The sequence below is a fragment of the Falco biarmicus genome, chromosome 12, assembly GCF_023638135.1.
Source record: "Falco biarmicus isolate bFalBia1 chromosome 12, bFalBia1.pri, whole genome shotgun sequence".
NCBI lineage: Eukaryota > Metazoa > Chordata > Aves > Falconiformes > Falconidae > Falco > Falco biarmicus.
Window position 1 is genome coordinate 31,794,001 of NC_079299.1, and position 18,163 is coordinate 31,812,163.

Here is an 18,163-nt window from a genome sequence, read left to right on the forward strand (position 1 = left end):
GCTGCTCGGTAGCCTAAGTTTGGAGAATGAAAATAAAGAGCAGCTACTATGGTGTGTCTAACCTTAAGATTGGTCGCTGGCTTGGAGGGTGGAGATCCCTGAGCTGCCTCAGTAAAGATCCCATTATAAATGGAGAGATCTGAGCGTTGTCTCTTTCAAATTACCTGGCTTGTATCTAGTTCTGTGGTTCTCTGTGGGTGTAGAGGTTGGCTATATATTTATTTGATTTACTGGGAACCGACTACTTGCGTGCTTTCTCCTCTTTTCAACCTAGCCCTTTATTTCTGCTGAGGTTATTTGTTTGTTTTTCAGATGAGACCCTTTTTGCTCTTCCTGCTACATCTGCGCCTCTGATGCACTCCTCTGCAGGCAAGTTCTTTCTGCTCACCTTTGTCTGAATACATCCTGCATTTCTGACCCGATCTCATTAACCCTTTGTAGTTAGTCTGCCTTTACTAAAAGTCAGCATGGGTCCAAGAATAATTTTGTTTTGTTCTGTCATGTTTTTGTTTTGACTTTTCAGTTGATCTGTTCAAGATTTTAATACACATTCATTTCTTGACATGGTAAACTGTTTTACAAATGAGCTACAGCCATCTGTGAATTCTTGGACCCTTGATGTAGGAGAGAAGTTGATACTATTAACAGGTTAACACATCAAAGCATAGTTGCTTTGCTGATATAGCAGAAAGTAAAACTTTCTGCAGTATTTCAGATAAGTAAAATTTGTACCTGTAGTATTTCTTTAATGGTTTTTGCTAGCTACACTGTTTACCAAATTCCCATTTTTAAAAAAGTGTTTAATAAGAAGACTTCTTCGTAGCATGCACATTTGTGCATGTGTTTATGCACAAGCATACACACATACCCTCTGTCTCATCTTGCCACCCCACTCTCCCTCTCTTACTTTGTTAATATTGCCTGCTGTACTTGGATGCTCTGCACTTGTCTGGCATCTTCAGCTTTACTGTGACCTTTGCGCTGCATAAAGTTGCTGCTTCTGTAGGCTCTCGCATACTTCTCTGCTAGAAATGAAATAGAATAACATACTTTAACTTGATACTTTGTTTTAATGGCTAGTAGTATTTATGATAGAACTTGGAAGAACCTCTTAATAACTACCATCATGTGAACCTGTCATGAAAGTTTGTATTGACTTTAAGAGCACTTGCATTCTCTAACTTTCCTTTCTGTCCATGGTCACAGAAAAAATTATGGACTTGCAGGAGCAGCCAGGTAGCACTAAGTCGCTTGGTCAAGAGGATTTTACTGCAGTCCCGCTTGATACTGCTCCTTCTCTTCCCTCCTTCTCTCCTATCTCAGCTGATCCCTTTAAAGAGCACGCAGCCTTTGATACACTGTCAGGTGGATTAACTGCAAGAGGCATTTACAAAGAAAATACAAGTGAGGTTTATAAAGAAACTATGGAAAACGCAAGAAATCCATTTCTTGCAGAGGGGAATGAAAAAGACATTTCAGAGATGAAATACTCAGAATCCCCATTTGCTAAAGCAGAAGCAGCCATTTTATCTCAAGCGAAGGAAGGAACACAGCTAGAGGGCCCTAAAGAATTACCTAATCTGGAGAAAATGCCTGCACAGCAGCTGAAAATGTCTCCAGAAACTCCTCAAGATTTGTTTGAGAAAACAGAGGAAGATCTCTTTTACGACAAAGACAAATACAGAGGTGGTGATGATGGTGAAAAGGGGGCGCTGAAAGAAGACCCTCTTAGGAGTGAAGAATATGCAGACTTCAAACCGTTTGAGCCAATATGGGAAGTAAAAGGTGCTAGCCACAGACTGAGTAGTGTGAGAGAGGATGTTGGAAGTAAAATAGATGCCAAACTAGAAAGCAGTTTAGATGAGAAATATGGTGTAGGTAAGCTGAATGTGCAGAAGGATTACGAAAGAGAGAGTGAAGGCAGCACTGAAGATCGCTCTTTCCCAAGTACCCCAGAAGCTGTAAAAGAACCCTCACAGACTTACATCACTTGTACTAAACTGGAATCCTCTGTAAGTCCTGATGGTAACAAAGCCAAATCTCTTTCTCCACTAGAGGAAGGCACTTCAGAAAATAGAACCGATGATGAGAAAAAAATCGCAGAAATGAAAGCTCAGACAAGCACAGAACAAGATAATTTTAGTGCTCCAGCAGTTGGCAAGCAGGAAGGTCGGGAAGCTGACTATGCTAAAACAGAGAATGTATCAACAGTGCCATCTGACACTGCAGCAAATATGCCTGAAGGTCTTACTCCTGATCTAGTACAAGAAGCGTATGAAAGTGAAATGCATGATGCAGCATGTACAAAACTTGCTTATGAAACAAAGATTGATTTAGTTCAAACCTCCGAGTCAGTACAAGAGACTCTCAAACCCGTGACACAACTCTGTCCCTCATTTGAAGGGTCGGAAGCTGCTCCGTCACCAATACTGCCAGATATTGTTATGGAAGCCCCGCTAAGCACTGGGGCTGCCAGTGCAGAAGCATCTGCTGTGCAGCTTGAAGCTTCCCCATTAGAAACATTTATTCCTATTGCTAATTATGAGAATGTAAAAGAAGAGACTGAAAAACCTCCCTTATACCAAGAGGCAGTGAATGTACCACTGACACAGGCCCAAGAAGCAAAAGAGGCATTAGCGTTTAAAAAAACAGATCATGAGAGTAGGGTCAGTCCTGAAGATGTAGAGACTCCATATATATCTATTGCATGTGACTTAATTAAGGAAACAAAGGCCTCTGGTGAATCTACTTCTCCATCCTTTACAGATTATTCGAAGACACTAATAACAGAATGCACTTCTCAGGATGTGCCTGAACACAAGGAACATGTTGAAAAGCTGTCTCCACAGTTCGGAAAATCTGACTTGTTCAACAGCCAGGTGATAACCGACTTCACTGAGAAAGTGAGTGAAGATCCATCTCTCGTCTTAAAAAGTAAATCAACTGAGAACATTGTAATTGATGATGAATATGAGGAACGACTGGTGGATTCTGTAGCTGCCACAGGCAAGCCTTATTTGGAGTCTTTCCAACCCGAACTGGACTCTTCCAAAACTGTTGCTGCTCTGCCATCTGAGCCAACACCTACAAAAATAACCAAGACGGAGAAGATTCCTCTTCAAATGGAAGAGCTGGGTGCTCTGGCTTATTCAGCTGATGTATCTGTTGCTACAGAACCAAAACCAGGAGACAACAAAGCTCTCTCACCCGTGGAGTCTTCCCCAGTCCCAGTGGAAGAAGACTTTGTGATGTTAGCTCATCCTAAAACTGCTCCCGAGTTTTTGGCAGAAGCCACTGACAGAGAAGTAATGCACAAAGATGAAAGTGAAGAGATCAGTAAGGCAATCCAAGGTGAGAAGAGGCAGTTGCCTTGCCCAGAGCTACCCTGTGATCTGTCTATAAAGAATGTAGAAGTAAAAGCTGAGGAAGATACTAATGCCTTGAAAAAGTCCTTGGAGGAGGTGGAGAGAGAAGTGCCTCAAGTGTCCATGATGTCCTTACCGGCCACAGATACCTCACCTTTACCTGCTGAAAAAGAGATAGTCAGTGTAGTAAAACCAGAAGCTTTTGAGAAGGAAGCTGAGCGAGAAGCTGCTTCTGTTAAAGAAAAGGAAAAACCTACTGCTGTATTTTCAGCAAAGCTGAATAAATCTTCAGGTAATCTGTGTATGCTGTCTTCCAGTTCACTAATCTACATAATTCTTTAGCTAAACTTAAGCATGTCATGGCATTCTTTTTAAGTCACTTTCTGTAAACTTCTCTATGTAGGCTGAAGGTTTACAGAAAATGTTAGTGCCTGCACTTTTACCTTTTTCATATTCTGATTGCTTTAGTACTTTTTTTTTTCTGTTTATCAGGGATGGACTCACTGTCTCCTGTTTTCTTCTTCAGTTCTCCTGCTGGTGATCTGTTGATCAGAAATAGTCACTACTCACTGCAAGCTCTTCTGTGGTTGTCTACAGGCTGGGCATGAGATGGCCTTCCAAATTTGCTCTTAATATGTATTAAGATGGTATTTCAGTCTGCTGTGTGTATGTGATTTGAAGAGGCATTTCTTTTCATACACAGTTCAGACATCAGATGTCAAAACTTAGGAAAGTACCCTTGCTGCTACTGTACGTGTCTGGAAAAGAACCCGTGCATCTCCACTCGCGTGACTTGCAGCTTGCATTAGATCGAGGCCAGTGGTTTAAAATAAAATAGTGCACGTGAGGGAGCTTAGTACTGGCGTTACTAGGAAAGTAGCCATTAAGAAGCAAGAGTATCCTGCAAACATTAAAATGGGTTTATACACAGCACAGATACTAACTTCCATTTCTTTTTGCAGGTGGGGCTTGCACTTCAGCGTAGTTACTTTGTCTTCTAATAATCTGTAGTTAAAGTAGTGGAAGGTTGCAGGAAGGGTAAGACCACTGTTGTTGCATTCAGTTCTCTGAAGTGAATGCCTCATGAAATTCCAGCTCTTTGTGTAGACTAGAGGAGTACTTTGCTTTTTGATATTGCAACACTCTGCTGCTACTTGAGTTTTGCACCAGAAGTGTTCCTGCTAAAAACAGCTACTGCAGAAAGCATGACTCTGTTCTAAACAGAAGACCAAATGTTTGTTTGGTATATTTGCAGGTGCTGCAGTCTACAGTTCATAGAATACTACATTCCTATTGTACGTCTTCTACATCAAATGTGTTTTGGAAGGGAGTAACAGGCGTGTGTGGAGGGGAACATCAGGGTGTTGTTGCAGTTGCAATAGGATTTGGAAAATAAGATAGAAGATGTAGTTTTAATGTTAACTTCGCATGATAGTTGCTATTTGTCCTGTCTCGCCTCTTCTATACCTACAGGTAGGCAGAGAGGAGAGAGTTTCCCTTTTCCCTTGTGGTGAAATTTCAGTGACACCTGCATTGTTAAAACACTGTGTTTTGTGTTCTGTGAAGACTTCTCTCCTTGCACTCAGACTTCCAGCATATAGTACTGCCTAGAGAACAGCTGCTGTGTATCTATACTTCATGTTAAAGGGTTAATTGTTTAGAGATCAGACTACTTAAAACCAAACCAACAAACAACCCCCCCACGTTACAGTTGGTATACTAGCTTTTTAGTTCTTTTAACAAGAAGCCTTTGCAGAGGTGTATTTAGTCATTGCATAGATGTAGCAGACTGGGGGTGGTAAATCACTGCTTTGGGAAGAAAGACTCTTGCTTTGGGTCTGCGAAGGACACAGCTGCTGCTCTTCTGTCTGCCAGAGAAGCTGCACATAAAACCATTTGCCACAGCAGAAGAGGAGAGAGTTGCATGGTGTCTTCGTGCTCCCATCCAGCAGCACAGTGCTGGGACAGGGCGCTCATCTGTCCGGCAGTGGCGTTAGTTGAGGGGCGGGAGCTGGGCCAGGCACATGGCTGGTCTGGTGGAACTGTCTGCAGCCTTGCTGTGTGTTGTGCTTGCTCTGTAAAGCAGTTGCAATGTTAACTTTGGACATGCTGTGTTGTTTGGGAAGGAAAATTAATCTTGTTTTTTGCTTTACTGTGGAGGAACACTTAAAGCTAAATAGATAGAATATGAACTTAAAAATGTGATGCATTTTTTCCTATATTTTTCTCAGCAATATGTGCTGTTTACTTTTTTGCTTGCTTCTGCTGTATTATAGAATACAGAACTGGACTTCTGAGACCTGCCTTGAAGAGTCTAAGGACAAGCTGTAAACAAAATCAGTTGTCTGATTTTAATACCACGCTACTTATGCACAATTTCAAAGTAGCATTAAAGAACTGATACATACATTTGTCTTCCATACTCTCAGAAAGGAGTGTTAATTCATCACAAGGCAAAGAATGGATCTGTGCCTGTGTTTGGCCTTCTGAGTCTAATTCTGTTGTGTGGGTTTTTTTCAGTCTTCCCATCAGTGGAACTGAAATAGGTTTTACTGTGCCTCAAGACTTCTGGAAATCAGTTGGTGTGATTGTACGACTCTGATGCTTGTTAGAACATTAATCTGAACTGCCTTACTGATGCACTTAACATTCAAGGACCTTAATTTAACAGTCCTGTTTTTCTGAAAGCTAACTGAAGTGCCAACATGCTTTATGTGTACCTGCAAGTGTAACTGCAGGAGTCCCAGCGGATTGCAGGGAGCTAACAAACCCTGAAAAGGATGTGGACTTTTTTTTTTTTTAAAAACCTCCACCCCTCCAATAAAGCAAACATAAAGCTTTGAACAGCCTCCAGGGTAGAATGAGGTTTGTTTAAAGCTGCCTGGCAGACCCTTGGGTAACCTGTTTTGTTTTGTAATGGTATTGGACCACAGGGACTTCATACTTTATAGCTGCACAGGTCTGGAAAAAAACTAAACCCCAAACCAAATTCAGAACTGTAGTTAACTATAAAGAAATGCCTCTCCTTGTTAGAAGCTTCTATTTATAGCAGTTTCAACAGCAGCTATCCCCACACACCACCAGCAGTTCCTACTGTCTTGGATCCAGTGATTCTCCCCCCTCCCGCTGCCATTCTGTTTCTCAGTATGTGCTGTATTTGCCTTTCTAGCAGATAATAATCCTGCTGTACTCTCACCAGACTTCAAAACGCACATTTCTGATCTCCATAAAAATAGTGCATATTAAGATGTGACTTCAGATTGGATGTTTCCTGACAGTTCAGATGCTGCTGACCTGTGCCACGGCTGGTGCACGTCCAGCTGTGCCAGGGCTTGTGCTGGTGGGCTGTGGGTGGGCAGCGGCAGGGTGCGGCAGGGACTCGCCAGTCGTATGTCACGGCGTGCTCCTCGGGGAGGGCTTTGATGCCATCTAGTGCTTGTAAATGGGCTGTAGCTTGAGCACGCTGTGCCTTCTGGAGACTGCATCCCAGCTTTTGAGAAACGGAGCTGTTAAACTGAGTACATTTGAATCGAAAGCTAAATAGATGTATTATGTATCTCGGCCCTTCTCTTGTACTTGCTTCACTGATAACCCCTTATTTTATATCAACATCATTAATTCCCCAAATAGGCTAGAAAACCATGCTCTCCAGAAACCTTTTTTTGATTGGGGGGTGTGGAGGATTTCGTATTATTGAATTACAAAATCCAAGTATTTTATAGAACACCCCGCAGCCCCCTGAAATCTAAACTTCTGACCATGGCAGAAAGTTGTGTGCTGAAATGTAACCACATCGGCAGTTTCAATTAAACCTCTCTGTATGTTCATGGTCAGTGTTATGATATTTGAAAATGGCATTGAGATCATTACTATTGAGGCGGGCAGTTTCATGGGACTCCCTCTTTCATAGTGTTTTTGAACATCCGGCTCTGCAGACATTCATTTCCAATTAAATCTTAGGGCTTCACAGATCTCTTGTTTTCATACCTGCTATAGGAGGGCATTCTGTAACTGAGTTATAGAAATGTAGCTAATTACTGATAACTTACACTTCTCAGATTTTCTTGAGGGGGCAAATTCAAAGGTGAAGTCCACGTGGGAAACGTACTTTGAGAGGTTGAATGAGTAGTACTAATGATGAAGCTTTCCTTTTTTGCTCCTAAATGATGGGGGTAGAAATAAAATACTACCCATGATTCTGTAACAGCAGACCAGGTCATTACAGTTATGAAAAGCTTAAAATAAGTCAGAAATGCTGCCTTACACCAGCACTATGCCCATTTGGTTAATTTCTGTCGGTTCCTGTATTTATAGTTGTTTAAATAGAGCTATTCAGCAGATGGGAAGGGTTTTGTTTTGTTTTGTTTTTTCACTGGGGGAGAAGTACCTTGGAATGCTTCTGGAGTTTCCTTCAGGAGCTGATTATTTTTAAAATATTTTTTAACTCAACATAAAATCTTGATTTAATTTCATCTGATGGGATTCTTAGATTCTTTGATTCTTCAGGTCATCTTTATGCTACCAGGTAAATAATAATAAATTGCAGACTTCTGTTCCAGGGTGGAGAATTTGCAGAGGAGTAGGAGGAACGAGGAAAGAAAACAGGCCTAAACAACCCTGAGTGAAATTTTTCTGAAGGGAAGACCTAGGCTGCGTTTCATTAGAGCTGTCATGTCTCCCCTGTTGAGAGGCAAAGGCTTGCATAGCTAAGACCACTAACAGAGCAAGGCCTTTGGGAAGTTACTTGCAGAGTGGCAGAATTATGGAGAAAATGGAGCGTTCGTGGTAAGTTATCGACCTTCCCAGCAGCACAGGGAGGCGGCCAGCATTGAATGAGGCTTCCGGTGAGAGCAGACTTAGGTAGTCATCCAAAATGCGCTCCTGTGGGGAGTCAGGAATGATCTTCAGGGCAAAAATAGTGTTGTCAGTCCGTCTGCTCAGGATAATTTAACGTCTGTGTAGCAAGTGAAGTACTCAGCCTGCAGGCATGCAGCCCCTTTGAACATAGGCGCTTTCAGTAGAACAGTATGTTTAGAACTGATTGCATCTGGTTTGGATGTCTGGGTGAGTTGATAATACCATCTTGTAAGTAGCCTGTTTGTCGGATAGTATTTGTTTAAATGTTGGTGTAGAAGCAGGCATACAGTTTCCCTACTGAAACAATAAAGCTTATACTGAAGTTTGTTGACAGTGCTGGTACTCAGTTTATGTGTGGAATGGGGTTACACGGGTGTGTTCTCACCTGAAATAAGAGATGTGAGTGCAGAGGGATACAGACTTCGTATTAGGTATCGTTTGTGTGGAGTGGTATGAGCAAACACTTGAGTATGCAAAGAGTAAAGGAGACTCTTGAGGGCAGGGAGAAGCTCCTGTGGAGGGAGTCAGTGGCCCGTTGGAGACACAGGACAGGGACTGGTAAGGCAGCTGCGCTCCCAGCTCAGCTGTGTGTTTGTCCATGTTCTGGCGGCTGCTCATCTGCCGTGGCTGCTGTATGGCTGCTGCTACAAAATGTCTGTTTAGGAAAGTCTTTCCAAGTGTACTATTTTGAGTATGTAACTAAAGAATAGGAAGAAGATAAGGAAGAGGCTTTAACTGTGTATCTTTTGAAATTTGACAATTGGTGAGAAGAACTTCCTGAAAGCATCAAGTTTTTGACTAATTCAGTGACAATGCAGTCATCTAAACAAATGTCGGGGGGGAAATCAGAGAGTTTGGGCTTCCAGTTGATCTTAAGAATTTCAGCTCAAAGACAGAAGCAGTTTTTCAGATGTGTTTTTGTACTTTTTTGTACAGTGCAACTTTTCAAGTTTCTTGCGCTATGATATTTTAATATACACTTCCCATTTCCCTTCTATAGTACGTGTTTAGATTTACCTGTTGAAATTGTGAATGAAATGCACATCTTTGCATAACTTAAAAATACATGTAACTGGTGTTGCTGTCAAAGGAGGCCTTACATTTACGTAGCAATTGAAGCAATAAATAGGGCTTTCAGGTAAATTTGTGGTAATCTTTCTCCATGTAAGACTGACTGTTCTAATGGAAAGTAAAACTGTCTATTTAAGGACCGAAGCAGGATCTTCATCCTAGCCAGTCCACAGTATTTGTGTGGAAATTTATAAATGCCCTTCTCTAGTTCTTCGGAAAATGGCGCATCAAATGTTTAAGAGGCTTTGGAGCAGTGCTGGGGAGTTTTTAGCATTTTATTGTCAGCCCTAGGTATTACAAAGACTCCAGACTAGCAAAGTCATATTTTCTTCAGCAGGGATGGAAAACAGAATGACAACATTGTTCTCACAGCTTTTCTCTTTTAGATTTTGAGTTTCTAGTTTATGCTTATCTTATGTCTGCACAATACTTTCTGTATGTTAGCAGTGTAAACTTCCAGGTTCTTGTTTTTATTTAAATGAAGGGAACGTTTAATTGTCAGATCTGCAGCTGACAAAAGAAACTGCTGATGTAAAATAAAAAGGGGGAAGGTGGTTGTAGGAATTGGGTAGAGGGCTAGAGGTAACTGTTCTTCTCAAGCCTCCATTAAGAATAAATACAGCTGAGCAGTTCAGAAGGATTAAAAATATCAGCAGAAAGACTTACTGTGTTCTTCATTGCCCTCTTGCTTTTGTTACAGGCACTGAAAGGGTCCTATTCTGTTTTCCTTCAAGCTTTTTTTTTAAAGGGAGAGGGGTGTTACAAAGGTGTCTCTGTTAGTCTTCTAGACAGTCAGACATTTGTTTAAAAAAACAAAACAAAACACGAGTGAGTGGGTATATCTAGGAGGTTTGTAGATGTGCTTTAACCATTGTTTGAAAAGCATTCCGTTCAAAGCTTGTCTGGTGACTACTTTTAGCTCTGCTCTGCTGTGAAAAGCAGCTTAGGGCGGTTTGGCTTTTGTTAGTCTGCGCTGAGCCTTGCAGCAGTGGCATTTTCAATGCACTGGTGTTACCAATGCACTGGTGCTGCTCTGCAGGGAGAAGCTGTTCCCCTCGTGCCGGCGAATTCTTTCACTGCCTTGTGTCTTTTCGGTTTTGTTGGCAAGCGGTTAAGAACCAAATGGCTGCACCAGTTGGGGATTGCATTTTATTTAGTCTTAGTGCCGGAGCATTAGGAGCCTGGTGACAGCTTGCACTGCGTCAGTGCTCCACACCCCGCGCCGTCAGCTGACCGGGCTCCTGCAGCACCAGTGCAGCAGCAGACTGCAGACGCTGCTGGGGAAGCCCATGTTTCCCATCCTGGGCTGTAGATTTCTTCTCTTGCAGCTGTCCTCTTGGTATGCATAATTGATAATCACAGCTGGAGGGTAGATCGTTTGTGGAGAGATGGACAGTCAGCCAAGCAGTTGGAAGGATAAGGGTATTTGTTCTTTTCCCTTTTTTTCTTTCCTTTTCTTTTTTTAAAGGTAAAGAAGCTGCGCGTTGTTTTTAGGAAACGGTGTTTGTAGCATGTATTTGGTTGTGAAATGTATGTGAAGATGTAAGATATGTGCATGCTATATGCAAAATTGCAAAAGCTTGAAGTTAAAATGGGTAAATACGAGCAATGCAGAGAATAAATTATTTATGTAGGTGAAATAGCTTGTGTGACACTGCAGATCTTTTTCAGTCCTACAGAGCATATTGAAGAACAGCTTGTTTTGGTACGCACTGCACAAGTGCTAGCATAGTCTGAATTTAGTTGATGTGCCTTTGAAATTCCTAGATTATTAATAATATAACAGTACTAACCATTAACTTGAAAGAATGTCGTGTCTGCATGCAGTTCATGTAGTTCAGTAATTTTATGAGGAGAATTCGCATGCGGACTACAGCAGGGTGGTGGTGGTTGTTTTTTTATGTTTGGCATAGCATGTTTCGAGTATACCCTTAATCACGTTTGCTTTGGATTTTTCATAATTCTGTTGGATTCTAGGTTAAAACTGATTCTTTTTCAGAATTTAGAGCCATACTATCAAATTGTTTTAGGTAAATAAGTAGCTAACCTTAAATTAGTGTGGTTCTGACCTTTGTTCCTGTAACCACCAATGGGAGATCACCAGTGTAAATCTCTGTGGATCATTACATTAGTGCTCAGTGTGTAAGAGTTTAAGCCTTATTTGAATATGTAATCTTCATACTTTATTGACAAAACAAGCTTTAAAAAAATTTAATCATCCTTAGATACTTAAATGTCTTCTTAAAGGGCCCTGTCATGCTTGGTACTTGTGAAGTTTTCCTCTTTTTTTTTTTTTTTTTTTTTTTTCTAACTGTTGTTCAAAATCTGTGTTTGTTTCCCACTTGGACAAAATTGCCAGCTGTCTCGTATCTATTGAATGCTCTATCAAAACTGAAATATGTAGCAAAAAAGCCTGCAGGGGAAAAAACTTTGCCCCTACAAAACACGTTTCTAAAAGTTCTAACCTTTCATTAAAGGGCTGTAAAATATTAGGAAAAAATATACTGCAGCATTTGGTAACATGTTCTTGATGTGTGACTAGTTTAAATGTTCAGCGCCCCGTATGTCAGGCCTGAAGTTCTTGGGGTTGGGGGTGGGGGGGGTGGGGGTGGGGCGGGGGGAAGAGGGTGAGGGGGTGAGGTCAGAACATTTTTCTAAAACGTGAAAGGCAAGTTACCTTCTGGTATTCAGGCCCAATTTTCAGGTTTTCTTCCACAACCCGACAAGCAGGGTTGGTGGTGGTCTGTCCCTCACTCCAACTGAAGGCAGACATTTCTGAGCCTACAGTTTGAGGCCCTGAGAATAATGGAGTCTTTCTTGGTTTAAAATTAACGAGTTGCCAATCGTAAGCATGCCTGTATGGCCCACCAGGAGGGAGGCCAGTAAGGTGGGGTGTGTGCAGTTGGCTTCTTTGCAGAATGTAGACCCGAGTAGTGTGTAAGCCCTACTGTATGTGTAAGCAAACCTCAAGCCATCCTACGTGGGTATTTTGTGCTAGTATAACTGCTTCAAGCAGTGTTTTAAATTCTTTGGGTTTGCATAGTGATATCCCCTTGGGTGGAGGAAGCTGGTTAAGTGCCTATTTCTCCTTCCAAAGAAGTCCCTACTGCCTTGAGGTTTAATTATAATTTAATTGGTAGGAATAAGGTCTAAAAGAAAAGGGAAGCAGAGCAAGAAGAAGGTTTTCTGAGGAAGCAGAAGAGTCTGGTTCTCCTTTTGTAACTGTTGTTGAATCCTGGTTCAGTGTGGTTTCTGGTAGCGTTTGTTTATTGTAACAAGATGAAGACTCCTTGTTTCATGTCTTCCTTCGTTAGGTCAGGCTCCAGTGGCGTGGAAAATTATGGGTAAAGTTCAGGGACAGATTACACTCTTTGTCTTGCCCCAAAATAAATATAGAAGCAAATATTGCAACATGTTTCTTTCCATGCTAAAAAATAACCTTTTAAAAAAAATCATCAAATCTAAAAGCAGAGAAGAGCCAAAAGTATGGTTCATAGTTAGACTTTCCAGCTAAAGCACTACTTTCTAATTAATATAATCCTTAACTCAGTTTTGGTATGCTTGTTTCTTGTGCTACACCTGTAGTAGTTGAGGAAGCAGCATAATGGAAGTGGTACAGCCTGTGGTATTAGTACCTGTGGTATCGATCATCTAGATAGGCAGGATGAAGTAGGTTTATTCTGGGGATGGCGTGACTTTTTATTTTTAGCACTTTTAAAGACAGGCCCCTGTGGAGTAATTGGTACTAAAATGTAATATTTATTTTTTAATTATTTCACTGAATTCTCAGGTTTTAATAGCCAAATAATGCTAATGGTAGGATGAGCACCATAGGTATACTCTCAGGCTATCCTGACTTTATATATTTATTTATTTATTGTATTAATGTGCTGAAAATCTATCTGAATTCTGGTTCAGATTAGTTAAATGGTGGAAAAGGTTGCTTAGGCTTGTGCAGTCCTTGATCTCTTAAAATTTTTATTGTGAGTAATCAGGGCTTTGCAATAATTTTCCCAGTTCCTACATTGTGCGCACATGCGCGGGTGTATGATTAAGTAAAACCGAAAGAAATTCCGCTTTGGCTCATTAGTAATTTCTAGGTAGTATTTGCCTTTTTGGGGGACAGTCTTGTCGTGTCAGACTCTGCTTTCATTCTAGCATGTACTCGTGAAACGTGTATTGCTTTTTCTTGCTAGGGATTGTGGGGCAGATGTGCCAAGTCTGAAACGTGCATGGTGCAGACTTGTTTTCTGGACCCTAAGGGTCCAGTCAGACGAGCCTGTCAGCCCCGTGGATGTGGCACTCCTTCGTGGTGCCTGTCCCCGCGACAGGGAAAGCTCTGTTGGTTGAAGTCAGCTCCACGTGCTCGGCACCGCTTGTAGTCATGCTGTAACCCCCCCAGTTTCACCAGCCTGGGATTGTTTTGTTGTTACTGACTTGCAACAAGGCTGTCAAGGGCCCTCCAAGCTGGCTTCCAGCACATCTGATCGGGGTAGAAGGAGGATTGGATTCTGTGGTCCGGTCTGCTCCCACTGGCATGTCACCCGTGATTTCAAGTGGTCGTTCAGATGCAGGAAATCTTGAAAATGCCAAAGCCCCGGCCTGCTAATGGTGTTTGCGTGCGCCTGTGCCCGCGGGAGGGGTCAGGGGCTGCTCCCAGGGCCGGGGGCTCCAGCTGCGGCTGCCCCGCACCCGGCGCGGCCGGGCTCCCGCGGAAGGGCCCGGCGCAAAGCCCGGAGGCCGCTCAGGTGTGTGTCGCCAGCTGGGAAGTGCCCCTGAGCAGCGCGGGCAGCAGTTCGCCAGTCGGTGCCCGGCTGCTGGTTTTTGCTGGTCTCCGGTGAATTCTCTGCGCGGTGCTATGGTGACTGCGGCGGTGCGCTTCAGCGGCGTTTGAAAGCAGCCAGCTTCCATCGCTTCTGTTACATGTCCGTGTTAGCGCAACGCTGCCTGTGCCCAGGCTGATGCAGAGGAGGCGCCTATTCGCGCCTCGGCACGGTTTTTGTTGGGAGAATATAAAGAATCTCTGCTTACCTTTCAGCTTACTGAGAGGTCCCAGCGCGACGGCCCTCGTTCGTACAACGTTTGTAAATCGTACGCTGTTTGCGGTTTTTTGTTTTTTTTTTTTAATCATCCCTCTCCACAAAGGGCCTTTCTTTGGCGTGCACCCCCGTGTCCCCGAGCGCTGACAGGGCGGCCCTTGGCGCCCGGCCGGGCCCGCGCGCGCCTCCCGCGCCGCCCGTTGCGTAGCCGCGCCGCCGCCCGCGCGCCCGCCGGAAGTGACACGGCGCGGGCAGTCAGCTGCGCGAGAGCTTGGGGCGTGCAGCCGCACTCAAGATGGATGCCAAAATGGGTTAGTCCCTTTTTCTTGGTTTTCTTTAATACATGTGAAGTAAACGCGCTTGTAGATCTCGAGGCTTTTAATTTCTCTGTCAAAAAAAGGAGAGGATTGCTGCGTTCAGGTTTTATTAAAAGAGGATTATCAGGTTAAATATATTAAACCACTTGGGTTTGTCATCAAAAAACGTTAAGAATCGTTCGGTTTTAAGTGTCTGTGAAAGAAAAAAAAGACTTAAAAAAATAATACAGTGATAAACCTATCACAGCACTCGCTTTAAAAGCAAAATGTAATTGGATGAGTGCTGCATGTAAGGCACGGATGCTAGCAGTACTATTTTTAGACGTGCCAAGTGACAGTTCGTGCTTACCAAATGTAGGCAGCTGTTCTTGCTTTAGAATAGGCCTGGAATACTTGCATTAAATGCGTGAGATTATAGTTCCATGTTGTATAAAATAAAGCTTAAAACCATTTCCGTGAGGAAAAATGCTGATTGGCAGGGTTCTTCCTGAGAATTGGCTAGGGTTTGGTGGGGTTTTTTTTATGTGCTGTGAATATCTCATGTATAAGTTAAAGCCAGAAAGCTGCTTCTAGTAATGCTTTTAATCTTTTCTTTTACTTCAGAAAGAAATGCAAATTACCTGTTTCTGATCAGTTGGAGAATAGAAATCAATTGCATTGTGTGCCCTTTTGGACTGAAAATTACAAATCAGTTTTTCAGTGACTTCTAACACTGAATTTCCATTTGAGGAATTTACAATGAAACCAGATCCGTGTGTCATTAAGCTGAGGCTGATTTGGTAGTTCTTCAAATGGAGTTGAGACTAGAGTGAGGAAAAAGGCTTTGTGTGCTGCTTAACTCTGGTCTGGGATATACTAGCTTGGGGATTTTTCTTATTGATTACTGAGAACAAAAGACTTGAAAATGGGTTGCTAGAGGCTGTCTGGCATTAATGGTATGCTTTAATTCCAGCAATTTACCTCTGTTTCTGGTGTTTTGGAAACTGTCATACACATGAGTTACTGTCCACATTCCTTATAACTCGCTTCAGGTAAAATGCCTTACTACTTGTAGTAAGTGATTTCTGATGAAGCAGTAAGAAGTCGTTATCAGTGGAGACCCTTTAAAACTGTATTACAGAGGAGGGGGTATCTCATTTACAGAACTAATACTGTCTGCAAATGGAGACAAGTAAGGCTCATACTTAATGTGTCACATGATATGGGAGCAGCACCCAGATTTGAATGTATGGATGCTCAAATTGCAGCATTTAAAAATAAATATAGTTTCAGTATTTGCAGCAAATACTCAGAAAGAAAGGAGTTTTCCCCAAAATTTCTGCATGATTTAGGAGCACAAAATCCACCAACTTTTTTGACAAGACTAGTAAAAATCTCACCCAGGTGTTGTGGATACTTGCAGCTCGATTGAGGTTTACGGTTTACAATGATTTTTAGGTCAAGCTCACAATTTTGTTCCTAAGTTGCTTTTACATGCTAAACTTGCTTAACATAAGGTGTACAGAGATGCTAACAAGACACTTTTGTGATTAGAGACAAAGCCAAAGAAACAAAAGAAAATGTTAAATTTAGTGATTACGTCCTGTACAAAAGGAATTCTGCTATGACTTGATTATTTTAATATTTTTTTTTATTTTGTCAGTTTAACCCCAGCCAGCAGCTAAGTAACACGCAGCTGCTTGCTTACACACCCACTGCACTCCCCCTAGGTAGAATGGGGAGGAGAATCGGGGGGAAAAAAGGTAAAACCCATGGGCTGAGGTAAGAACAGTTTAATAATTGAAATGGGGAAAAAAAATATAGTAGACGACAAAAAGAAAAAGAGGAATAAAACCCAAGAAAGACAAGTGATGCACAATACAGTTGCTCACCCCACGGTGACTGATGCCCAGCCAGCCCCCAAGCAGCGATCGGCAGGCCCCAGCCAGACACACACCCCCGCACCCACCCCACCCCGGTTCATATACTGAGCCTGATGTTCTGTGGTATGGGACAGCCCTTCGGCTCAGCTGTCCTGGTTATGCTCCCTCCCGGCTCCTTGTGCACCTCCTCGCTGGCCAACCATGGGAAACTGAAAAGTCCTTGGTTTAGAGTAGGTGCTACTTAGCAACAACTGAAACATCACTGTGTTATCAACATTATTCTCCTACTAAATCCAAAACACAGCACTGTACCAGCTGCTAGGAAGAAAATTAACTCTCTCCCAGCTGAAACCAAGACAGATCTTTACAAACATTAAAGAACAGTTGTCTTGCTTAGAGCTTCATGTGATTGACAGGGGAAATAGAGTGCAGCTTTGTAACATGAAGAGAGCCAGCGGAATAACAGGTCAACAGGGTGCACAGGTAGGTTGGGCTGCAACTTGACAGGACTTCAGGGTTGGTGGTGTTCCGAGAGCAGAGCAGGAGTGTCGCCTCCTTCAGTTGGCTGCTCTATCTCCCACCCCATATGTTTGTGGAGTCACGTGGTGAACCACAACCAGAATCTGATCTGGCTGGCTGCTTAGTTTTCATTCTATTTTTTTTGTGCAGTAGTTGTCAGTGGCATGCAGAAAACTGGGCTGGTTCTGTACGTGGCCATGCAGAGGAAAGGAGTGGAACTGAGTGCTGGTGAAGGGGTGAGGCTGTTTCTTTCCACAGCAGTTTTGGTGCGTGATAAATACAAAGATGTTCATGCAACTGTAACCTGGTTCTGTCTGTAGAACTTCAGGAAGTTTCTAGTAAAACATGAATTAAATTTTTGGGTAAAATATTTTGCGTTATGAAAATGATGGCTTTAAGTTTCTGACCAGAGTTCTCATCTTTCCAGAGCTTGCTGCTCAGTACAGTTTCCCTACAGAAATAATTGGGAAGGGACTTCAGCTTCTGAAACACAGTGAAATTGCACTAGAGCCCCAGTGGCATTTTCATGTTGTAACTCCAAAGGGATTAAGCAGACTTTTTCCCTGCAGAGGCTACTGAGTATTTAATGTTGGTGCATTACCACCTTTTCATCCTGTGAGAAATAATAGTCAAATTTATTTTAAAATTTTCTTTTACAGTCATTCAGAATAAAAAAAGTGTTCTGAATTGTGATATACTATTTTACAATTGGCTTTGTGATGTTTAAGATGAGAGAGGATTACTAAACTGATGATGTAATAGTAATAATTTTTCTGTAATGTATCTTGAGTTCTGTATCTAATACATTGTTGCTATTAACAAGCAGTTTTGATGCAGAAGGGGAATTTTTTCTTGTGAAAATCTGATCAGCTGTGGAAGTAGAAATTGTCAAGAGTGAGTTTTATTTTGTCTCACCATGAAGTGTTAAACTAGACTAGATGCCCCTGCCCAGTTCTGTACTCAGCAATGGAGAATGATGTTTGCCAGATTTGAATCCACCGGATGCAGCAGCACCTCAAAACAAACAAATCTGCAGTGGATGTGTTAGGTCATTACCTATGACTTGTGCAAGGGTGCAGTTTACTTTAAACAGTGATGCTAAAAATGGCATGATACTGTGTTCTCTCATGAGG

General features: G+C 42.3%; 1 protein-coding gene across 5 annotated transcripts in view; it reads left to right on the top strand.

The window, feature by feature from the left end:
• Nucleotides 1–18,163, top strand: part of RTN4 (reticulon 4) — a 47,990-nt gene that overhangs the window by 16,016 nt on the left and 13,811 nt on the right. Inside the window, exons 2-3 of one of the 5 annotated variants that reach the window (XM_056356911.1) lie at nucleotides 313–369; nucleotides 1,207–3,657. The exons of 1 other annotated variant lie outside the window; for it this stretch is intronic. In XM_056356911.1, coding sequence (XP_056212886.1) covers nucleotides 313–369; nucleotides 1,207–3,657 — 2,508 coding nt within the window. Of the gene's footprint in view, nucleotides 1–312; nucleotides 370–1,206; nucleotides 3,658–10,516; nucleotides 10,716–14,510; nucleotides 14,644–18,163 lie in introns of those variants that run through there. 3 more of the 5 variants (XM_056356912.1, XM_056356915.1, XM_056356916.1) reach the window with 3 other exon arrangements.